Consider the following 19,425-nt stretch of genomic DNA (forward strand, 5'->3'; position numbering starts at 1 on the left):
AATGGTTATCTGCTGAATATCTCCATGTTGAGTTGGTGTTAGTTTAGTGTACTGTACTGGCTTTACCTTCTCACATGTAAGGATAACCTGACCCTGACCCTGACCCTGACCCTAACCCTGACCCTGACCCTGACCCTAACCCTGACCCTGACCCTGACCCTGACCCTGACCCTAACCCTAACCCTGACCCTGACCCTGACCCTGACCCTGACCTTAACCCTAACCCTGACCCTGACCCTAACCCTAACCCTGACCCTAACCCTGACCCTGACCCTGACCCTGACCCTAACCCTAACCCTAACCCTGACCCTAACCCTGACCCTAACCCTAACTCTCCAGAGAGGATAACTCTACACAGAGAATGTATGAGGCTTAACTGACAGCTGATCTTGTATACACTGAAGACCCATGTAGGGGGTGAAATCAAAACAGGAAATGAGAAGTGAAAAGATCCATTGTTGTCCTTGGTTATATGAGCTTAGTCAGACAAGAAACATCCAAATGGGCGACAATAAAGACCGTTCATTCATATTGTAAAAATCTATTTGTGATATTGGCAGTCACAGTTGGAGTAAGAAACAGTTTTGTTATTGAAAACAACTTAAACCCAGTTACATTCAGTTCAGGCGATGAGAAATGCATTCCTAAAACAGACATAGTAATTAGTATAAGTGCAGTTTTATAGTACATTCATTACCTACTGGACATGTAGAAAGACCATGTCCATGATTTAAACAACGTTTTGGGGTTGATACCATCACAATATTGAATTTCCACTCATGATTTGAAAACCGACTCTAATACTGTATCAATACTGTATCAATACTGCATCAATACTGCATCAATACTGTATCAATACTGTATCAATACTGCATCAATACTGTATCAATACTGTATCAGTACTGCATCAATACTGTATCAATACTGCATCAATACTGTATCAGTACTGTATCAGTACTGCATCAATACTGTATCAATACTGCATCAATACTGTATCAATACTGTATCAATACTGTATCAATACTGTATCAGTACTGTATCAATACTGTATCAATACTGTATCAATACTGCATCAATACTGTATCAATACTGCATCAATACTGCATCAATACTGTATCAATATTGCATCAATACTGTATCAATACTGTATCAATACTGTATCAATACTGCATCAATACTGCATCAATACTGTATCAATACTGCATCAATACTGCATCAATACTGTATCAATACTGTATCAATACTGTATCAATACTGCATCAATACTGTATCAATACTGCATCAATACTGTATCAATACTGTATCAATACTGTATCAATACTGTATCAATACTGCATCAGTTAATTTCTTGAATGAGCTGAAGCTAGAATGGAATTGATCTCAGTGCTACTAAAAAAACATTCACAAACTTAGTCAAGCGCAGAAATGGTTGTTTCCACAATCCATTAACTTATGGAATGAGTGAGTTCTGTGGTTCTGTGGAAGATATTTGCCAAAGAAGTGGCTGGTTTGCCAATGAGCACTCTGTTCCAGGTACTTGCTGAAAGGAGAAAGGTCATAAAAGTCTCGAAATTAAAAATGTTGCCAAATGAGATCAGCTCTCTTTACCCCAAACTGAATTTGAAGTAAGGTCATGGCACCAACCTCAAACTACAGCAAACAATGGTGTAGGAATCGAGAACCCATGACCTTCAAAGAACAGAAAAACGACATACAAGTTTCTACAGTATATAGTTTGCATCTTAGAAAACTCACCCTATGTTGCTTATGCACAGGGTTACAGAAGGGCTGAGGTACAGAAGGGCTGAGGTACAGAAGGGCAGGGTGACACTCCCTGACCCCAACCCTCCTACCCCTAACCCTCATCACTCCCTGACCCTCAGCTACTGCAGATGAGCTCCAAGCAGACACTCGTATTTAAAGGGTTATTCTCCCTCCAGGGAAGCACAATGCTGAAGAGTGAATAAGAGAGACCTGGGTTCTACGCTCAGCAGAACTGTAACCTGAAGAACAGCTGGGCCCTGAGGGGCCTCCTCTGGACAGATAGCACTGAGGGGGCTCCTCTGGACAGATAGCACTGAGGGGCCTCCTCTGGACAGATAGCACTGAGGGGCCTCCTCTGGACAGATAGCACTGAGGGGCCTCCTCTGGACAGATAGCACTGAGGGGCCTCCTCTGGACAGATAGCACTGAGGGGTCTCCTCTGGACAGATAGCACCTTGCCTTGTCTGGTGGTTCAGCTCCCTGCCTTGGTCGGTCTGTCACTCAATCTGTTTTATTATTGATATGTACAGCAGAACAGCCTCACTCTCTATGAAGATGTATGAACCCGAACCCACTTCAGAGTGAGAACATTGTTCAGTTCCTCTCTACCCCCCCCATGTTCCTCAGCTACGAGCCTCTCATCCACACACACCTACAGGCGTAGAGACCGGCGCCAGAGAGATGCAGCCTTGTGTCGTTTAGAGGAAGACAGAAGCCCTTCCAATGAGCTCCTGCTCCTCATGCTGGGTGTGTGTGTTGTTAGGTATGTTAGGTATGTGGGATACCTCTAACATGATGTCATCTGCTCAACTCTTTCGGAGAACCAAGTTGATTTAATTGATATGGTCTAAAGGTCATGAGGTCATAAGGTCATTCCCAAAATCTCTTTTACAAAACTGAACATAAGCCATCGTGATGCTAATTGTTATTTTTGAAACATGTGTAGATAGACAGGTAATTGCTCTGGAATGCTATTAAGAAAGTGTAAGAGTGTGTGTGTGTGTGTGCGTTTGCTTGCTTGACTGTAAAATAAGCTGTGAGCGTCTCTGAGCGACAGTGCCGTTGTCTTCTGTGTCCCACGTGTCCAACATGTCCAACATGTCCAATATGTCCCCACATGTCCCACAATGCATCAGGACCTGAAGACGTGCACAGCCCGCACCACGTACTGCCTGCAGATGGGACACTCAGACATGCGCTTGCCACACTTGCTGCATGTGACCATGTGACCGCACTCCAGCAGCACGCAGTCGATGGGCGCGTCCATGCAGATACGACAGATGTTCTCCTCCTGAGTCTGAGGGGCCGCGGAGGCTGAGACAGGGAGGAGACGGATACAATAACTCTATATGGGTCACCTTCATCATCATCATCATCATCATCATCATCACCATCATCATCATCACCATGAGGCTAGTTCATGAGGCTAGTTCATGAGGCTAGTTCATGAGGCTAGTTCCTGAGGCTAGTTCATGAGGCTAGTTCATGAGGCTAGTTCCTGAGGCTAGTTCATGAGGCTAGTTCATGAGGCTAGTTCATGAGGCTAGTTCATGAGGCTAGTTCCTGAGGCTAGTTCATGAGGCTAGTTCATGAGGCTAGTTCATGAGGCTAGTTCCTGAGGCTAGTTCATGAGGCTAGTTCCTGAGGCTAGTTCCTGAGGCTAGTTCATGAGGCTAGTTCCTGAGGCTAGTTCATGAGGCTAGTTCATGAGGCTAGTTCATGAGGCTAGTTCATGAGGCTAGTTCCTGAGGCTAGTTCATGAGGCTAGTTCATGAGGCTAGTTCATGAGGCTAGTTCATGAGGCTAGTTCATGAGGCTAGTTCATGAGGCTAGTTCATGAGGCTAGTTCATGAGGCTAGTTCATGAGGCTAGTTCCTGAGGCTAGTTCCTGAGGCTAGTTCATGAGGCTAGTTCATGAGGCTAGTTCATGAGGCTAGTTCCTGAGGCTAGTTCCTGAGGCTAGTTCATGAGGCTAGTTCCTGAGGCTAGTTCATGAGGCTAGTTCCTGAGGCTAGTTCATGAGGCTAGTTCATGAGGCTAGTTCATGAGGCTAGTTCCTGAGGCTAGTTCATGAGGCTAGTTCCTGAGGCTAGTTCATGAGGCTAGTTCCTGAGGCTAGTTCATGAGGCTAGTTCCTGAGGCTAGTTCATGAGGCTAGTTCATGAGGCTAGTTCATGAGGCTAGTTCCTGAGGCTAGTTCATGAGGCTAGTTCATGAGGCTAGTTCATGAGGCTAGTTCATGAGGCTAGTTCATGAGGCTAGTTCATGAGGCTAGTTCCTGAGGCTAGTTCATGAGGCTAGTTCATGAGGCTAGTTCATGAGGCTAGTTCATGAGGCTAGTTCATGAGGCTAGTTCATGAGGCTAGTTCATGAGGCTAGTTCCTGAGGCTAGTTCATGAGGCTAGTTCATGAGGCTAGTTCATGAGGCTAGTTCATGAGGCTAGTTCATGAGGCTAGTTCATGAGGCTAGTTCCTGAGGCTAGTTCATGAGGCTAGTTCATGAGGCTAGTTCATGAGGCTAGTTCATGAGGCTAGTTCATGAGGCTAGTTCCTGAGGCTAGGCTTAGGGTTCCCTGACGGGATATGCTTAAAAAAGACACTTACCTTCTTTATTCCTGGTATTTGAAACTGTAGGAAAGAAACACCATTTAATGTTAACACCTCAAAAACAGACTCAAATGTTATATCAACGTATATATATATATGTGTTTGCTTTGTCATTCTGGGGTGTTGTGTGTGGATTTATGGCACATTCTTTTAATTTACATTTTTTAAGTCCAATTTTAATCCATTTGAGCCTATAACAACAACATGTGGAAAAAGGGGTCCGAGTCCAGATACAGTACGCTGCTTCCTTGGACACTGAGTGGCCATTCAGTCTGATAGTGTTTCTGACATATTTTCATGCCGAAATATTACTACTCAGTATCAAAGGAAGCAACAAAACTGTCTGGGCTGATCAACTACAACCAAGGTCAGGATCAGGGTCAGGGTCAGGGTCAGAGTCAGAGTTAGGGTCAGAGTCAGAGTCAGGGTCAGAGTCAGGGTCAGAGTCAGGGTCAGGGTCAGGGTCAGGGTCAGGGTCAGGGTCAGGGTCAGAGTCAGGGTCAGGGTCAGAGTCAGGGTCAGGGTCAGGGTCAGGGTCAGGGTCAGGGTCAGAGTCAGGGTCAGAGTCAGGGTCAGAGTCAGGGTCAGGGTCAGAGTCAGAGTCAGGGTCAGAGTCAGGGTCAGAGTCAGGGTCAGAGTCAGGGTCAGGGTCAGGGTCAGGGTCAGAGTCAGGGTCAGAGTCAGGGTCAGGGTCAGAGTCAGAGTCAGAGTCAGAGTCAGAGTCAGAGTCAGGGTCAGGGTCAGGGTCAGAGTCAGGGTCAGGGTCAGGGTCAGAGTCAGGGTCAGGGTCAGGGTTAGGGTCAGGGTCAGGGTCAGGGTCAGGGTTACCGAGGTTCTGGAGGTCTTTCTGGTCGTTGTAGAGGCGGGTCACCCTCTCCATCAGCTCCCACTTCTCACAGCAGCCCTTGAAGTTGACGAAGTTGCGGGCGAGGATCTCCTTCAGGTGACGGACGCTCAGCCCCTCGATGTCGTCCACCCGGGCCAGGTCTGACAGGCTCGCCCTGCGGCCCGGCATCAGGGTCTCCTCGCTGTCTGACGACTACAGGGTACAGAGGTACAGGGTTAGGGTACAGAGGTACAGGGTTAGGGTACAGAGGTACAGGGTTAGGGTACAGAGGTACAGGGTTAGGGTACAGAGGTACAGGGTTAGGGTACAGAGGTACAGGGTTAGGGTACAGAGGTACAGGGTTAGGGTACAGGGTTAGGGTACAGAGGTACAGGGTTAGGGTACAGAGGTACAGGGTTAGGGTACAGAGGTACAGGGTTAGGGTACAGAGGTACAGGGTTAGGGTACAGGGTTAGGGTACAGAGGTACAGGGTTAGGTACAGCATGTATAGGGTTAGGTACAGCATGTATAGGGCCTAGCAGCATGTATAGAGTCTAGCAGCATGTATAGAGTCTAGCAGCATGTATAGAGTCTAGCAGCATGTATAGAGTCTAGCAGCATGTATAGAGCCTAGGGGCAGCATGTATAGAGTCTAGCAGCATGTATAGAGCCTAGCAGCAGCATGTATAGAGCCTAGCAGCAGCATGTAGAGGATAAATAGAAGGGGGCCCAGTATCGACCCTTGAGGAACCCCGCAGGTGAGAGGGGCCTTAGAGGAGAAACATTCTCCTAACTGAACGGAGAAATTACGTCCGGTTAATAATCCAACAGCAACTAACCAATCAATGTCACAACTTTGTACACAACTTTTACCTCCTCCTCCTCATCATCATCTTCTTCCTCTTCCTCCTCATCATCATCGTCAGAGGTCTGCTCCGGCTCAGCTTCAGGCTCCAGTCCAGGTGTCTCTGGCTCTTCTGGTGGTGGCTGCTGGCTGGGGGGGCAGTGGTGAGGTGTGGGGGGGCCGTGGTTAGGTGTAGGGAGGCTGGGGGGGCCGCGGTTAGGTGTAGGGAGGCTGGGGGGGCCGTGGTGAGGTGTAGGGAGGCTGGGGGGGCCGTGGTGAGGTGTGGGGGGGCCATGGTGAGGTGTAGGGAGGCTGGGGGGGCCGTGGTTAGGCGTAGGGAGGCTGGGGGGGCCGTGGTTAGGTGTAGGGAGGCTGGGGGGGGCGTGGTGAGGTGTATGGAGGCTGGGGGGGCCGTGGCGAGGCGTAGGGAGGCTAGGGGGGCCGCGGCGAGGTGTGGGGGGGCCGTGACGAGATGTGGGGGGGACGTGGACAGACGTAGGGAGGATGGGGGGGCCGCGGTGAAGCGTGGGGGGGCCGTGACGCGACGAATGGAGGTTGAGGGGGCCGCGACGAGGCGTATGGAGTTTGGGGGGGCCGTGGTGAGATGGGAGGGGGCCGCGGTTAGACGTAGAAGGGCCGTGGTTAGGCGTGAGGGGGCCGTGGTTAGGTGCAGGGAGGCTGGGGGGGCCGTGGTTAGGTGTATGGAGGCTGGGGGTGCCGTGGTTAGGTGTGGGGGGGCCGTGGTTAGGCGTGGGGGGGCCGTGCTGAGGTGTGGTGTCCAGGGAAGCACCAGGGTGGGACACCGTCTCGCTGCTGCTGCTGCTGCTGCTGGGCGTCTGCTGGCCCAGGACCAACTCCACCAGCTCCTCCTTCTCCCGGCAGGTCTGCGTCTCCACCTCATGTAGGTGCAGGTAGTCACGCAGCTCCCGCACCTGGAGGGAGGGTACAGGGTTAGGGCACCTGGAGGGAGGGGGAGGGCACCTGGAGGGAGGGTACAGGGTTAGGGTACAGAGTTAGGGCACCTGGAGGGAGGGTACAGGGTTAGGGTACAGAGTTAGGGCACCTGGAGGGAGGGTACAGGGTTAGGGTACAGAGTTAGGGCACCTGGAGGGAGGGTACAGGGTTAGGGTACAGAGTTAGGGCACCTGGAGGGAGGGTACAGGGTTAGGGCACCTGGAGGGAGGGTACAGGGTTAGGGTACAGGGTTAGGGCACCTGGACTTTTTTATTTAAAAAATTTAGGCAGCGAGACACAAGACCCTGCAGAAAAATGAGCAAGCGAAAGTACCTCAGTGGTGCGCAAAAACAGCAAGAGCAATATAAAATGTAACAAAATGCAGCGAAACTTCCCAAAATGTCATATTTTCTCACAAACCGACCCAAAGCAGCTTCTGCGACTAACGCGGGTAGGGATGCAGTTAGCCCTGGGTCAGGGACGAACGTCGTGGATGCACCTGCTGCACCGCTGTGGAGGTCAGTGTTACTGCAGCTGGCATGGCGCAGGCTGACCCGGCCGAGAGATCGTTTTCAAAACTCAAAATGATCAAAAGCTATCTGAGAAGCACCATGTCCCAGGACAGACTCTCCAGACTAGCGATTCTCAGCATTGAAAGCCAGCGCGCAAGTCAAATGGATTTAACAAACAACTATGTTACATAGTGAAGGACTTCGCACAGACTAATGTCAGGAGGAGAGGACGTTTTGGTCATTGTTAAAGGTAAGAATAGCCTATTATTTAATATTATTTGAGATATTTATTAATCTATGAATCAAATTAACTCGGGGTGGTGTGTAGCCTGTCGGTCTGTTCTTGTTGCCGTTTGTGTATGGACATGTCACACACACAGTCACACATACGGTGTCAGAATGATTCTGAGCAAACGGCCAGCGCGCTGTAGCTGATAGCTGTCCAGGCCAACCATACGGTCTATGCTGTAGGCTTTATGCAGCCTTAAAATAAATGTACCGCTACATCCGTTTGAGTTAACCTCCGTTGCGAAAGGGCCCCCGCCGCCACCTTGCGGGTGGGCCTCGGGATTTTGCGGTACGCCACTGATATAACCCTCATATAATATATATATATAACCCTCATATAATATATATATATATATATATATAACCCTCAACTACAGTCTAACATGGAGAACAAGGACGACAAGGACCACGTTTCAATCAGTTTAACCATCAACATCAACACAGCCTGACAGGTCTGTTTGAAGCTGGGTTAGGGTTAGGTCAGAGGTCAGGTAGCTGGGTTAGGTCAGAGGTCAGGTAGCTGGGTTAGGTCAGGTAGCTGGGTTAGGTCAGGTAGCTGGGTTAGGTCAGAGGTCAGGAAGCTGGGTTAGGTCAGGTAGCTGGGTTAGGTCAGAGGTCAGGTAGCTGGGTTAGGTCAGGTAGCTGGGTTAGGTCAGGTGACCTGGGTTAGGTCAGGTAGCTGGGTTAGGTCAGGTAGCTGGGTTAGGTCAGGTAGCTGGGTTAGGTCAGGTGACCTGGGTTAGGTCAGAGGTCAGGTAGCTGGGTTAGGTCAGGTAGCTGGGTTAGGTCAGGTAGCTGGGTTAGGTCAGGTGACCTGGGTTAGGTCAGGTAGCTGGGTTAGGTCAGGTAGCTGGGTTAGGTCAGGTGACCTGGGTTAGGTCAGGTAGCTGGGTTAGGTCAGGTAGCTGGGTTAGGTCAGGTAGCTGGGTTAGGTCAGGTAGCTGGGTTAGGTCAGGTAGCTGGGTTAGGTCAGGTGACCTGGGTTAGGTCAGGTAGCTGGGTTAGGTCAGGTAGCTGGGTTAGGTCAGGTGACCTGGGTTAGGTCAGGTAGCTGGGTTAGGTCAGGTAGCTGGGTTAGGTCAGGTAGCTGGGTTAGGTCAGGTCAGGTGGGTTAGGTCAGGTGACAGACCTTGAGCCTCATCAGCTGGGCGCGGTCGAACAGGGTGCCGTGGAAACGCTGGCAGGTGTGGCAGAGGCGCGGCCGGGGGGGGTCCAGGGGGGGCCGGGGGGGGTCCAGCTGCACGGAGCAACGCCCGCAGAAACTCTTCTTACAGTCCACACACACATGCTGAGGAAGAGGAAGGACATGTTACACACGCTGAGGAGGAGGAAGGACATGTTATACAGGAAGAGGAGGAGGAGGAGGAGGAGGAAGGGGAGGAGGAGGAGGAGGAGGAGGGGGGGGGTGAGGAGGAGGAGGAGGGGGGAGGTGAGGAGGAGGGGGAGGAGGAGGAGAAGGAGGAGGGAGGAGGAGGAGGAGGAGGAGGAGGGAGGAGGAGGAGGAGGAGGAGGAGGGGGAGGAGGAGGGAGGAGGAGGAGGAGGAGGAGGAGGAGGGGGAGGAGGAGGAGGAGGGGGAGGAGGAGGAGGAGGAGGGAGGAGGGGGAGGAGGAGGAGGGAGGAGGAGGAGGAGGAGGAGGGGGAGGGGGAGGAGGAGGAGGAGGAGGAGGAGGAGGGGGAGGAGGAGGAGGAGGAGGAGGAGGGGGAGGAGGGGGAGGAGGAGGAGGAGGAGGAGGGGGAGGAGGAGGGGGAGGAGGAGGAGGAGGAGGAGGGGGAGGAGGAGGAGGAGGAGGAGGAGGAGGAGGGACATGTTACACATGCTGAGGAGGAGGAGGAGGAGGGACAGGACTGGTTTGTGGTCTCACCAGCGGGTGTCACTAGGCTACATTTATAAAAGGGTGCTATAATTGATTTGCCATTTATAAGAGAAGATAAATAGAATAAAAACCTGAAGGCACTAAAACTGAAATCAGACAGTAACTTTTTCCTACAATGCTGAATGCTGCTGTTTACATGTTTTAAACTTTAAACCAGTTGGTCACAGAGTACTGCAGAGTACTGGTTTTGTTGCTTGAATAAAGGCTGGCAGTCTTTAATAGCCAACTGTTGTTGTGGACTATATACTGGGGAAGTATTTGTTATTATTCAGGAGTAAAAAAAAAAAATACAAATATGGGATTGATATCGGTATCGCAGATACCTGAAGCCCAGCTATCTATTAGAGAGACAGGTATCTATTAGAGACAGGTATCTATATTAGGTATACACATTAGGTATCTATTAGAGACAGATATCTATTAGAGAGACAGGTATCTGAGGCCCAGGTACCAGTATCGGGACATCCCTATCCCCGGATGATAACTTGTTGCTTTGGACACTTTGTGCTTCCATTCCCTTCACACTCTAAACCCCAGCGTCAGGTTCAGAGCCTCACTCTACAATATTTATCAGTGGCTCATTACCCTAACCCTGGGTGACTCTTACCTTCCTAGCGATGGTGTCAAAGTGTCCTCCGCAGGCCTGGCAGAGGTGTCCGGGGGAGGTGGGGGACTGGCTGTAGCCTGAGTTGCTGTAGGCCTGGCGCCATGCGCTGCCGTTCTCATCCACGGTGGCGGTGGTTTCCAAACAGGACCAGCTACAACAGGATGTAAACATGCTCCTCCTGCCTGTCCACACAAACAGGAAATGACATCACGTTCTTGTTACTCTGACGGAGACATTTGCATACAAAGTTTCATGGGAAGAGAAAGTGGAGCAGCAGGAATGTTCAGTGCTGGACAGTGTGTCATGTGACGTAAGCTAACACCAACCCTGAACATCACTTACAACAAACAAACGAGTTGACACACACACAACATCGAAGGAGAGATATTTCAATAAACCATTTAAACCTGTTAGTCACGAATTTGCAGCATTAGCAGTTTAAAACGAGATCGACTTTAACTGTCTCTGACTCCTGCAGGCTGCAGTGACGTGCAAAGGAATGATTGTATTTAAGTAGAACAACATTCCCAAGAAACCTTCAGCCACCATTTTAGATCTGAAAGTCAAGAAAATGCTGAGGTGATACATCCTGTGGATTCAATGTGTGACTTGGATGTTCTCCAAACCTCACAGTCTCAAACCTCACAGTCTAACCCTCACCCTCACAGTCTCAGCAGCACAACTCTGACTTTCAAAAATAATACCAGAGCCTTTCCACAGTGGGCTGTAATGTTCTCCTACGCCGCTGAAACATGAAAACAGGAAAACAGGAACAAGTGTCTGATCAGATCTGCTGCCAACTGGGCTCAGGGACAATGAGAACTGTGTGTCATTGTTCTCAAGGCCCAGAATTATGCTGGAGAGGCCAGACCCTCTCTAACCCTAACCCTCTGCCAGAGCCTCTCTAACCCTAACCCTCTGCCAGAGCCTCTCTAACCCTAACCCTCTGCCAGAGCCTCTCTAACCCTAACCCTCTGCCAGAGCCTCCCTAACCCTCTGGAGAGGCTGGCTGGGCTGGGCTGGGGGGGGGGCAGCAGGAGAGGCTGGCTGGGCAGAGAGAAGAGAGGCTGGGCTGGGGCACCAGGAGAGGCTGAAGGTATTCAGTGTCATGTGTGATGTCATGTGTGATGTCATGTGTGATGTCATGTGTGATGTCATCATCAAACAGACTTTGTTTAGGGTTAGACTTTTTCATTTTCTTTTTCAATTTCATCAAATGGTGTCAATTATGTTATCATTTCTTCATCACAATGAAACAGTTTGGAGTATTTCTGTATGTATTTCTGTATGTATTTCTTGCCCCTGCTACTTTCTACCTTTCCAGGATATGTCCCAACTTCTGGCACTGAACCAGCCGGTCGAAGTTCGGTTTCTGGTATCAAGTTGCTGCTACTTAACAACTGAACTGAACACTAACAATGTCTCTGTAGAATAACAATGTCTCTGAACACTAACAATGTCTCTGAACAATAACAATGTCTCTGAACAATAACAATGTCTCTGAACAATAACAATGTCTCTGAACAATAACAATGTCTCTGAACACTAACAATGTCTCTGAACAATAACAATGTCTCTGAACAATAACAATGTCTCTGTAGAATAACAATGTCTCTGAACAATAACAATGTCTCTGAACACTAACAATGTCTCTGAACAATAACAATGTCTCTGAACACTGACAATGTCTCTGTAGAATAACACAGGATCTGTTGACTAACAATGTCTCTGTAACTATCAGAGTCTGTAACTATCAGAGTCTCAGTAACTATCAGAGTCTCTGTAACTATCAGAGTCTGTAACTATCAGAGTCTGTAACTATCAGAGTCTGTAACTATCAGAGTCTGTAACTATCAGAGTCTGTAACTATCAGAGTCTCTGTAACTATCAGAGTCTGTAACTATCAGAGTCTCAGTAACTATCAGAGTCTCTGTAACTATCAGAGTCTCAGTAACTATCAGAGTCTCTGTAACTATCAGAGTCTCTGTAACTATCAGAGTCTCTGTAACTATCAGAGTCTCTGTAACTATCAGAGTCTCAGTAACTATCAGAGTCTGTAACTATCAGAGTCTGTAACTATCAGAGTCTGTAACTATCAGAGTCTGTAACTATCAGAGTCTCTGTAACTATCAGAGTCTGTAACTATCAGAGTCTCAGTAACTATCAGAGTCTCTGTAACTATCAGAGTCTCAGTAACTATCAGAGTCTCTGTAACTATCAGAGTCTCTGTAACTATCAGAGTCTCTGTAACTATCAGAGTCTCAGTAACTATCAGAGTCTCTGTAACTATCAGAGTCTCAGTAACTATCAGAGTCTCTGTAACTATCAGAGTCTCTGTAACTATCAGAGTCTCTGTAACTATCAGAGTCTAACCCTAACCCAGAACAAACCTCTCTTGCAGGTTGAAGGTAACCTGACCTCCGCGTCCACAGGCGATCAGCAGACAAGATGACGTTTTGATTCACATTAAACAACAACAGAGTCGAGTTAGGAGAGGCAACCAAACAACTTTTCGATCATAGCGAACTCCAGGAAGAAGGTGACACAACAAACCCTCCCTCCCTCTCTCCCTCTCCTCCCTCTCCTCCTCCCCTCTCCTCCCCGCCTATCAGCGCCCCCTGCCGGGCAGCACTGGGACACATCATAAAAAATAACAAAATTGCCTACCACAACTATGCGGATGACCCTCAAATCTACATAGCCCTCTCACCGAACGACTATAGTCCCATTGACAATCTCTGTAATTGCATTGAGCAAATAAACGCCTGGATGACACTAAAACTTCCTCCAACTAAACAAGGACAAAACAGAGATAATTGTATTCGGTGCACCTGACAAAAGATCGAAAGTCAATGCAAAACTTGATTCTCTCTCTCTTCACACTAAAAAACAGGTCAGAAATCTTGGTGTAATTCTAGACTCCGATCTAAACTTCAACAGCCACATAAACTCAATAACTAAATCAGCCTACTATCACCTGAAAAACATAACAAGAATGAGAGGTTTCATGTCCAAGCAAGACCTTGAAAAACTCATCCATGCATTTGTTTCGAGTAGACTTGATTATTGTAATGGTCTACTAACAGGCCTATCTAAAGGAGCTGGTCGACTAACAGGCCTATCTAAAGGAGCTGGTCGACTAACAGGCCTATCTAAAGGAGCTGTTCGTAAATTGCAGCTCATCCAAAACGCTGCTGCTAGGGTCCTAACAAAAACAAAGACATTTGAACTAGGGCTGCAACTAACGATTATTTTGGTAGTCGACTAATCTGTCGATTATTTTTTCGGTCGTGTGGCTTTTCGCTGCGCGTAAATGGCGACGCAGAAGCATAAATCCGGCTTAACTAGCTATCTAACCTAACGTTACGCCAAGCTACAGCTGCTCACAGAGCTAGTTGATTGGCTAGCTAGCATTGCTGGCTAGACTACAGACAGCTCACGTTAGTAGGCTACGCTTGGCGCTGTTTATCTTACAGACAGCTCGCTGGTGGACTCAACATAATTGAAATAGCATTCACTTATCAAGCATAATTCATGATCATCCACCATGACTACCTGGTATTTTAATAGCGACCACCCCTCACTTCATTTCATCTCGCGTTCTCCTGGCTTCAACATGGAAAACCCCTGCTACGTAACGTTACATACAAGCGCCTCTGTCTGTCACACGCGTGCCACAGGGCAAATAAATTAATAGCACAAACGCTCATAGCATGTACAGCCCTGTCCATGAGACGTTGTTTTCCAACATGTAACAGTAAAGCTAACAAACATTACGACCCTAACAATATAACGTTAGCCAGTTGGCTAACAACGTTAGCTAAAACTTACCCAGCTGATTCTTGCATGGCTCCCGGAAAAAAAAAAAGAAAAAAAAAAGAAAAGAAAAAAACGTTTTTTTTAATACGATTAGTCGACACAAAAATTCCACGTCGACGAGTTTTTATGATCGACGTCGTCGATTATGTCGACTAATCGTTGCAGCCCTAATTTGAACACATTACACCAATCCTGAGATCCCTGCACTGGCTACCAGTCTCTCAGAGAATTGAATTCAAAATCCTCCTAATTACATACAAATCACAAAATGGTCTTGGACCAAAATACATATCAGATCTCCTCCCACCCTATAATCCCGCAAGGTCCCTAAGGTCAGCTGAGACAAATCTGCTAATAATTCCAAGAGTAAAAACAAAACACGGTGCAGCAGCTTTCAGTCACGCTGCTGCATGCTCCTGGAACAAACTCCCTGAAGAAATCAAACAGGCCCAAACCCTTGAAATATTTAAATCTAAGCTAAAAACCTTAATGTTTTGCACCAGTTATGATTAAACACAAACACTTCTATCAATGTCTTTTTTCCATTAACTATTGTCTTTTTTAATGTTTTATCTATTTACTTCTTATATTTGCTTTTATTCATACTCACACGCCCCTAACCCTACATACTAACCCTAACCCTGACCTACATTGCGCCAGGAAAAAGCGAACTTGAGTCTCAAACGTGTTTCGCCGTTTCGGATTGTGACTAGTGTTGTTCCGATACCATTTTTTGATCCCGATACCGATACCGATACCTGACCGTGCAGTACTTGCCGATACCGAGTACCGATCCGATACCACGGCGTTTGAAAAAACAAAACAAAAAAACATGTTTTTTGAGCCGCATACTCACCTCGATGTAAAATTATTGCTAACACTTAGTCTGGCACTGCTCAAAACCTTTGTAAAACAGGAAAAAATACCAACAGAGAGTGAATACTATAGAACTTTTTTTTATTGTCTACCTGGTATGGTGACAAGAAAATCAACCCCTTATAAAACCTGAAATGTGGCTCTCACAGATGCCAATCAGTGCAATATCCATTTAAGATATAAAACAGTCGTAGTAGTAGTGCAACAGCAAGTGAACATTTACAAACAAAATAACTTTGGTACTTAAAAAAAAAAAAAAAAAAAAAAATCTGACTTTTTTTTTTGTTAGTACTCGCCGATACCGATACCAGCATTTTTGTGCGTATCGGTGGCCATGCCGATACTAGTATCGGTATCGGAACAACACTAATTGTGACATTATGTCTTGTTGTCCTGGCAGCGCATAAGAGGCCCGTCCTGGACATGACTGATCACCTGATACAACTGATCAACTGATACAACTGATACAACTGATCAACTGATCAACTGATACAACTGATACAACTGATACAACTGATACAACTGATACAACTGATACAACTGATCAACTGATACAACTGATACAACTGATACAACTGATACAACTGATACAACTGATACAACTGATCAACTGATCAACTGATACAACTGATACAACTGATACAACTGATACAACTGATACAACTGATCAACTGATACAACTGGCCTTAGGCTGCTGCTGCACGTGTCTTGATGAACTAAACACCTTTAGTAAAGAATTATAATGTTGGTGTATTTACAACCTACTGGTGTCGTCATGAAAGATCTGTCAAGACTTTCTGCATCTTCACCTAGAACTGTGCAGACATGGATGAACTGTGCAGACATGGATGAACTGTGCAGACATGGATGAACACCCGCTTACCTCCTGGTGCACTGGAATCTTTTTTGAAAAAGTATAAAATAACATGTTCTAAATAGGCCACCAGCTAATGGGCTATAATAGATCAAAACAATAGGCGGGCCTACTAAAATACAATACGTATTTCGCAAGTGTCACGTTGTTGATGGAAATGTGGGTTATTGTAAACCGGGCGCGTTGTGCAGCAGAATTGTATTCAGCCCAACGTGCCTCGGGTGATCAAGCAATGATGAACCTAACCTCCGACTACATTATATAACGCGTGTGTACAACATCGCATTTACTATAGAGAGATGCATCAGCTGGACTGTCCGTGCGCGTCATGACGGTATGAGGGCGTGTTCGTTCAGAGAGGTGCTGAGGCTGCATGTCTCATCCCTGCATGTCTCATCCCTGCATGTCTCATCCCTGCATGTCTCATCTCTGCATGTCTCATCCCTGCATGTCTCATCCCTGCATGTCTCATCCCTGCATGTCTCATCCCTGCATGTCTCATCTCTGCATGTCTCATCCCTGCATGTCTCATCTCTGCATGTCTCATCCCTGCATGTCTCATCCTGCATGTCTCATCCAGCCATGTCTCATCTCTGCATGTCTCATCTCAGCCATGTCTCATCCCTGCATGTCTCATCCCTGCATGTCTCATCCAGCCATGTCTCATCTCTGCATGTCTCATCTCTGCATGTCTCATCTCTGCATGTCTCATCCTGCATGTCTCATCTCTGCATGTCTCATCCCTGCATGTCTCATCCCTGCATGTCTCATCTCTGCATGTCTCATCTCTGCATGTCTCATCTCTGCATGTCTCATCTCTGCATGTCTCATCTCTGCATGTCTCATCCCTGCATGTCTCATCTCTGCATGTCTCATCTCTGCATGTCTCATCTCTGCATGTCTCATCCCTGCATGTCTCATCTCTGCATGTCTCATCTCAGCCATGTCTCATCTCTGCATGTCTCATCTCTGCATGTCTCATCCCTGCATGTCTCATCTCTGCATGTCTCATCTCTGCATGTCTCATCCCAGCCATGTCTCATCCCTGCATGTCTCATCTCTGCATGTCTCATCTCTGCATGTCTCATCCAGCCATGTCATCAGACAGATCCACATCTCAGACCCTGGCAGACTGTTGGGACATTATTCCATCTTAAGAGGAATTTGAGACGTTGTTCAATGTTCTGATGAGTCCACCACACTATGCATGTAGAAGACATGTGTTACATCTCAGACAAAGCAGTGATGCTGCAGCGAGCTGACTTACCTGGGCGCCCCGGGGCAGAGCCTCTCCTCCGCCATGTCTCTCTGCCGAGCTCAGGTTCTATAGAGACAGGTATCTGAGGTCAGGTTAGGGTCAGATGCTGCCCTACAGACAGGTTCGCATTAATGTTGAATCAGCTGGACACTGGGATGCGATGCTGCCCTTGGTGTTCCGCGGTGTTCACCGTCTGGCCAGGACGCGCTGTACCAGACTCTGCTGACGGAGGAGGGCGGAAGTGACGCAATGACGCAGCCTCATCTGAGGGCGGAAGTGACGCAGCCTCATCTGAGGGCGGAAGTGACGCAGCCTCATCTGCCATCAGCTGTTCGTTCGGTTCCTGTCGTGGCGGGAGAAACTGTCGAGAAACGTGTTGGCAGAGACAGAAGATATAAACATGGACGCGCAGATGAAAGAAGATATAAACATGGACGCGCAGATGAAAGAAGATATAAACATGATTAAAGACGCAGACCCTAACCCCAAAGACGCAGATTCTGAACAAACTGAACCAGACGCTAACCCAGAGCAGCCGCAGAAAGATGAAGCCCCGGAGAAGGGATCCTACGAGCTGCCATGGTAACCACGCTTCATTTCATTTCAAACCTTTATTTAAAACTCGATAGGCACTGAGGTCACCCTCGTTTACACTGACGTCGAGTGTACAATAGAACAGTGATCATTAATATAGAAGGGCAAACAAACAGTGAGCAAGACAGGATTAAACTTATATATCATGTATTACAGGCTGTTTTACCTGAAGGTCTGAACCCGGAGAGAAAGCCAACTATTAGATCTGGTCACATAAATACCAAGACTCCAGTCCAATAAAGATGAGATATAAGGAGGAAGCTTGTTGCCACAGCTAACCCGCTAACCTAACCCCATGGTAACGTAGTGGTGTGTTTAGGGTTAGCTAACGGTTAGTTAACTAGCTAACTCGTTCACGACAACTGTTAGAAATAAAGTCGCCGTTTTTTCTTTATCCTCTAATGTGTATAATAATATAATATAATGTGTTTAAGTTCTAATGTGTATAAGTTCAGGTTGTTGTGTGAACTGTTGTGTTAGCATGTAGCTAACTCCTCTTCTTCATATCTTCTTTCTCAGGGTTGAGAAGTACAGACCTCTGAAGTTGAATGAAATTGTAGGAAACGAGGAAACTGTTAGCAGACTGGAGGTGAGCAACCTTGACCCTCCTAACACTGACCCTAACTGACACTGACCCTAACTGACACTGACCCTAACACTGACCCTGACCCTCCTAACACTGACCCTAACCCTGACCCTCCTAACACTGACCCTGACCCTCCTAACACTGACCCTAACACTGACCCTAACTGACACTGACCCTAACACTGACCCTAACACTGACCCTAACTGACACTGACCCTAACCCTGACCCCCCTAACACTGACCCTGACACTGACCCTGACACTGACCCTCCTAACACTGACCCTAACACTGACCCTCCTAACACTGACCCTAACACTGACCCCCCTAACACTGACCCTGACACTGACCCTGACACTGACCCTCCTAACACTGACCCTGACACTGACCCTCCTAACACTGACCCTAACACTGACCCTCCTAACACTGACCCTAACACTGACCCTCCTAACACTGACCCTAACTGACACTGACCCTAACCCTGACCCCCCTAACCCTGACCCTAACACTGACCCTCCTAACACTGACCCTAACACTGACCCTCCTAACACTGACCCTAACCCTGACCCCCCTAACACTGACCCTGACCCTCCTAACACTGACCCTGACCCTCCTAACACTGACCCTGACCCTCCTAACACTGACCCTAACACTGACCCTAACTGACACTGACCCTAACCCTGACCCCCCTAACACTGACCCTAACACTGACCCCAACCCTGACCCCCCTAACACTGACCCTCCTAACACTGACCCCAACACTGACCCCCCTAACACTGACCCTAACACTGACCCTGACCCTAACCCCCCTAACCCTGACCCTGACCCTAACCCCCCTAACACTGACCCTAACACTGACCCTAACACTGACCCTAACACTGACCCTAACCCTAACACTAACCCTAACACTGACCCTAACCCTAACACTGACCCTAACACTGACCCTAACACTGACCCTAACCCTAACCCTAACACTGACCCTAACCCTCCTAACCCTAACACTGACCCTAACCCTCCTAACCCTAACACTGACCCTAACACTGACCCTGACCCTGACCCTAACTTGACAAGTGTCACTTCATATTTAATGAATATGAATTGATATGCTTATGAAATGTAGTGACATTACTTTTTTATCTCCTAG

At 47.8% G+C, this 19,425-nt stretch overlaps 2 protein-coding genes across 2 annotated transcripts in view; one reads left to right on the forward strand and one right to left on the reverse strand.

Moving 5' to 3' along the window:
* Positions 1-2,792: 2,792 nt before the first annotated feature.
* On the reverse strand, positions 2,793-17,208 carry LOC308156800 (E3 ubiquitin-protein ligase rififylin). The gene is made up of 8 exons (XM_080530238.1): positions 17,115-17,208; positions 10,279-10,460; positions 8,926-9,084; positions 6,761-6,974; positions 6,072-6,175; positions 5,200-5,410; positions 4,369-4,392; positions 2,793-3,078 (listed from the first exon to the last, which is right to left on the reverse strand). Exons 2-8 carry the CDS (start codon positions 10,447-10,449, stop codon positions 2,897-2,899), a joined length of 1,065 nt encoding a protein of 354 aa, XP_080386364.1. The 5' UTR covers positions 10,450-10,460; positions 17,115-17,208; the 3' UTR covers positions 2,793-2,896.
* Positions 17,209-17,558: 350 nt separating this feature from the next.
* The window catches only part of rfc2 (replication factor C (activator 1) 2), a 9,968-nt gene continuing 8,101 nt past the window's right edge, over positions 17,559-19,425 (forward strand). Inside the window, exons 1-2 of the mRNA XM_080530237.1 lie at positions 17,559-17,687; positions 18,219-18,288. Coding sequence (XP_080386363.1) covers positions 17,566-17,687; positions 18,219-18,288 — 192 coding nt within the window. The 5' untranslated portion in view covers positions 17,559-17,565. The remainder of the gene's footprint in view (positions 17,688-18,218; positions 18,289-19,425) is intronic.

The sequence above is a fragment of the Nansenia antarctica genome, assembly GCF_963989245.1.
Source record: "Nansenia antarctica genome assembly, chromosome: 4".
NCBI lineage: Eukaryota > Metazoa > Chordata > Actinopteri > Argentiniformes > Microstomatidae > Nansenia > Nansenia antarctica.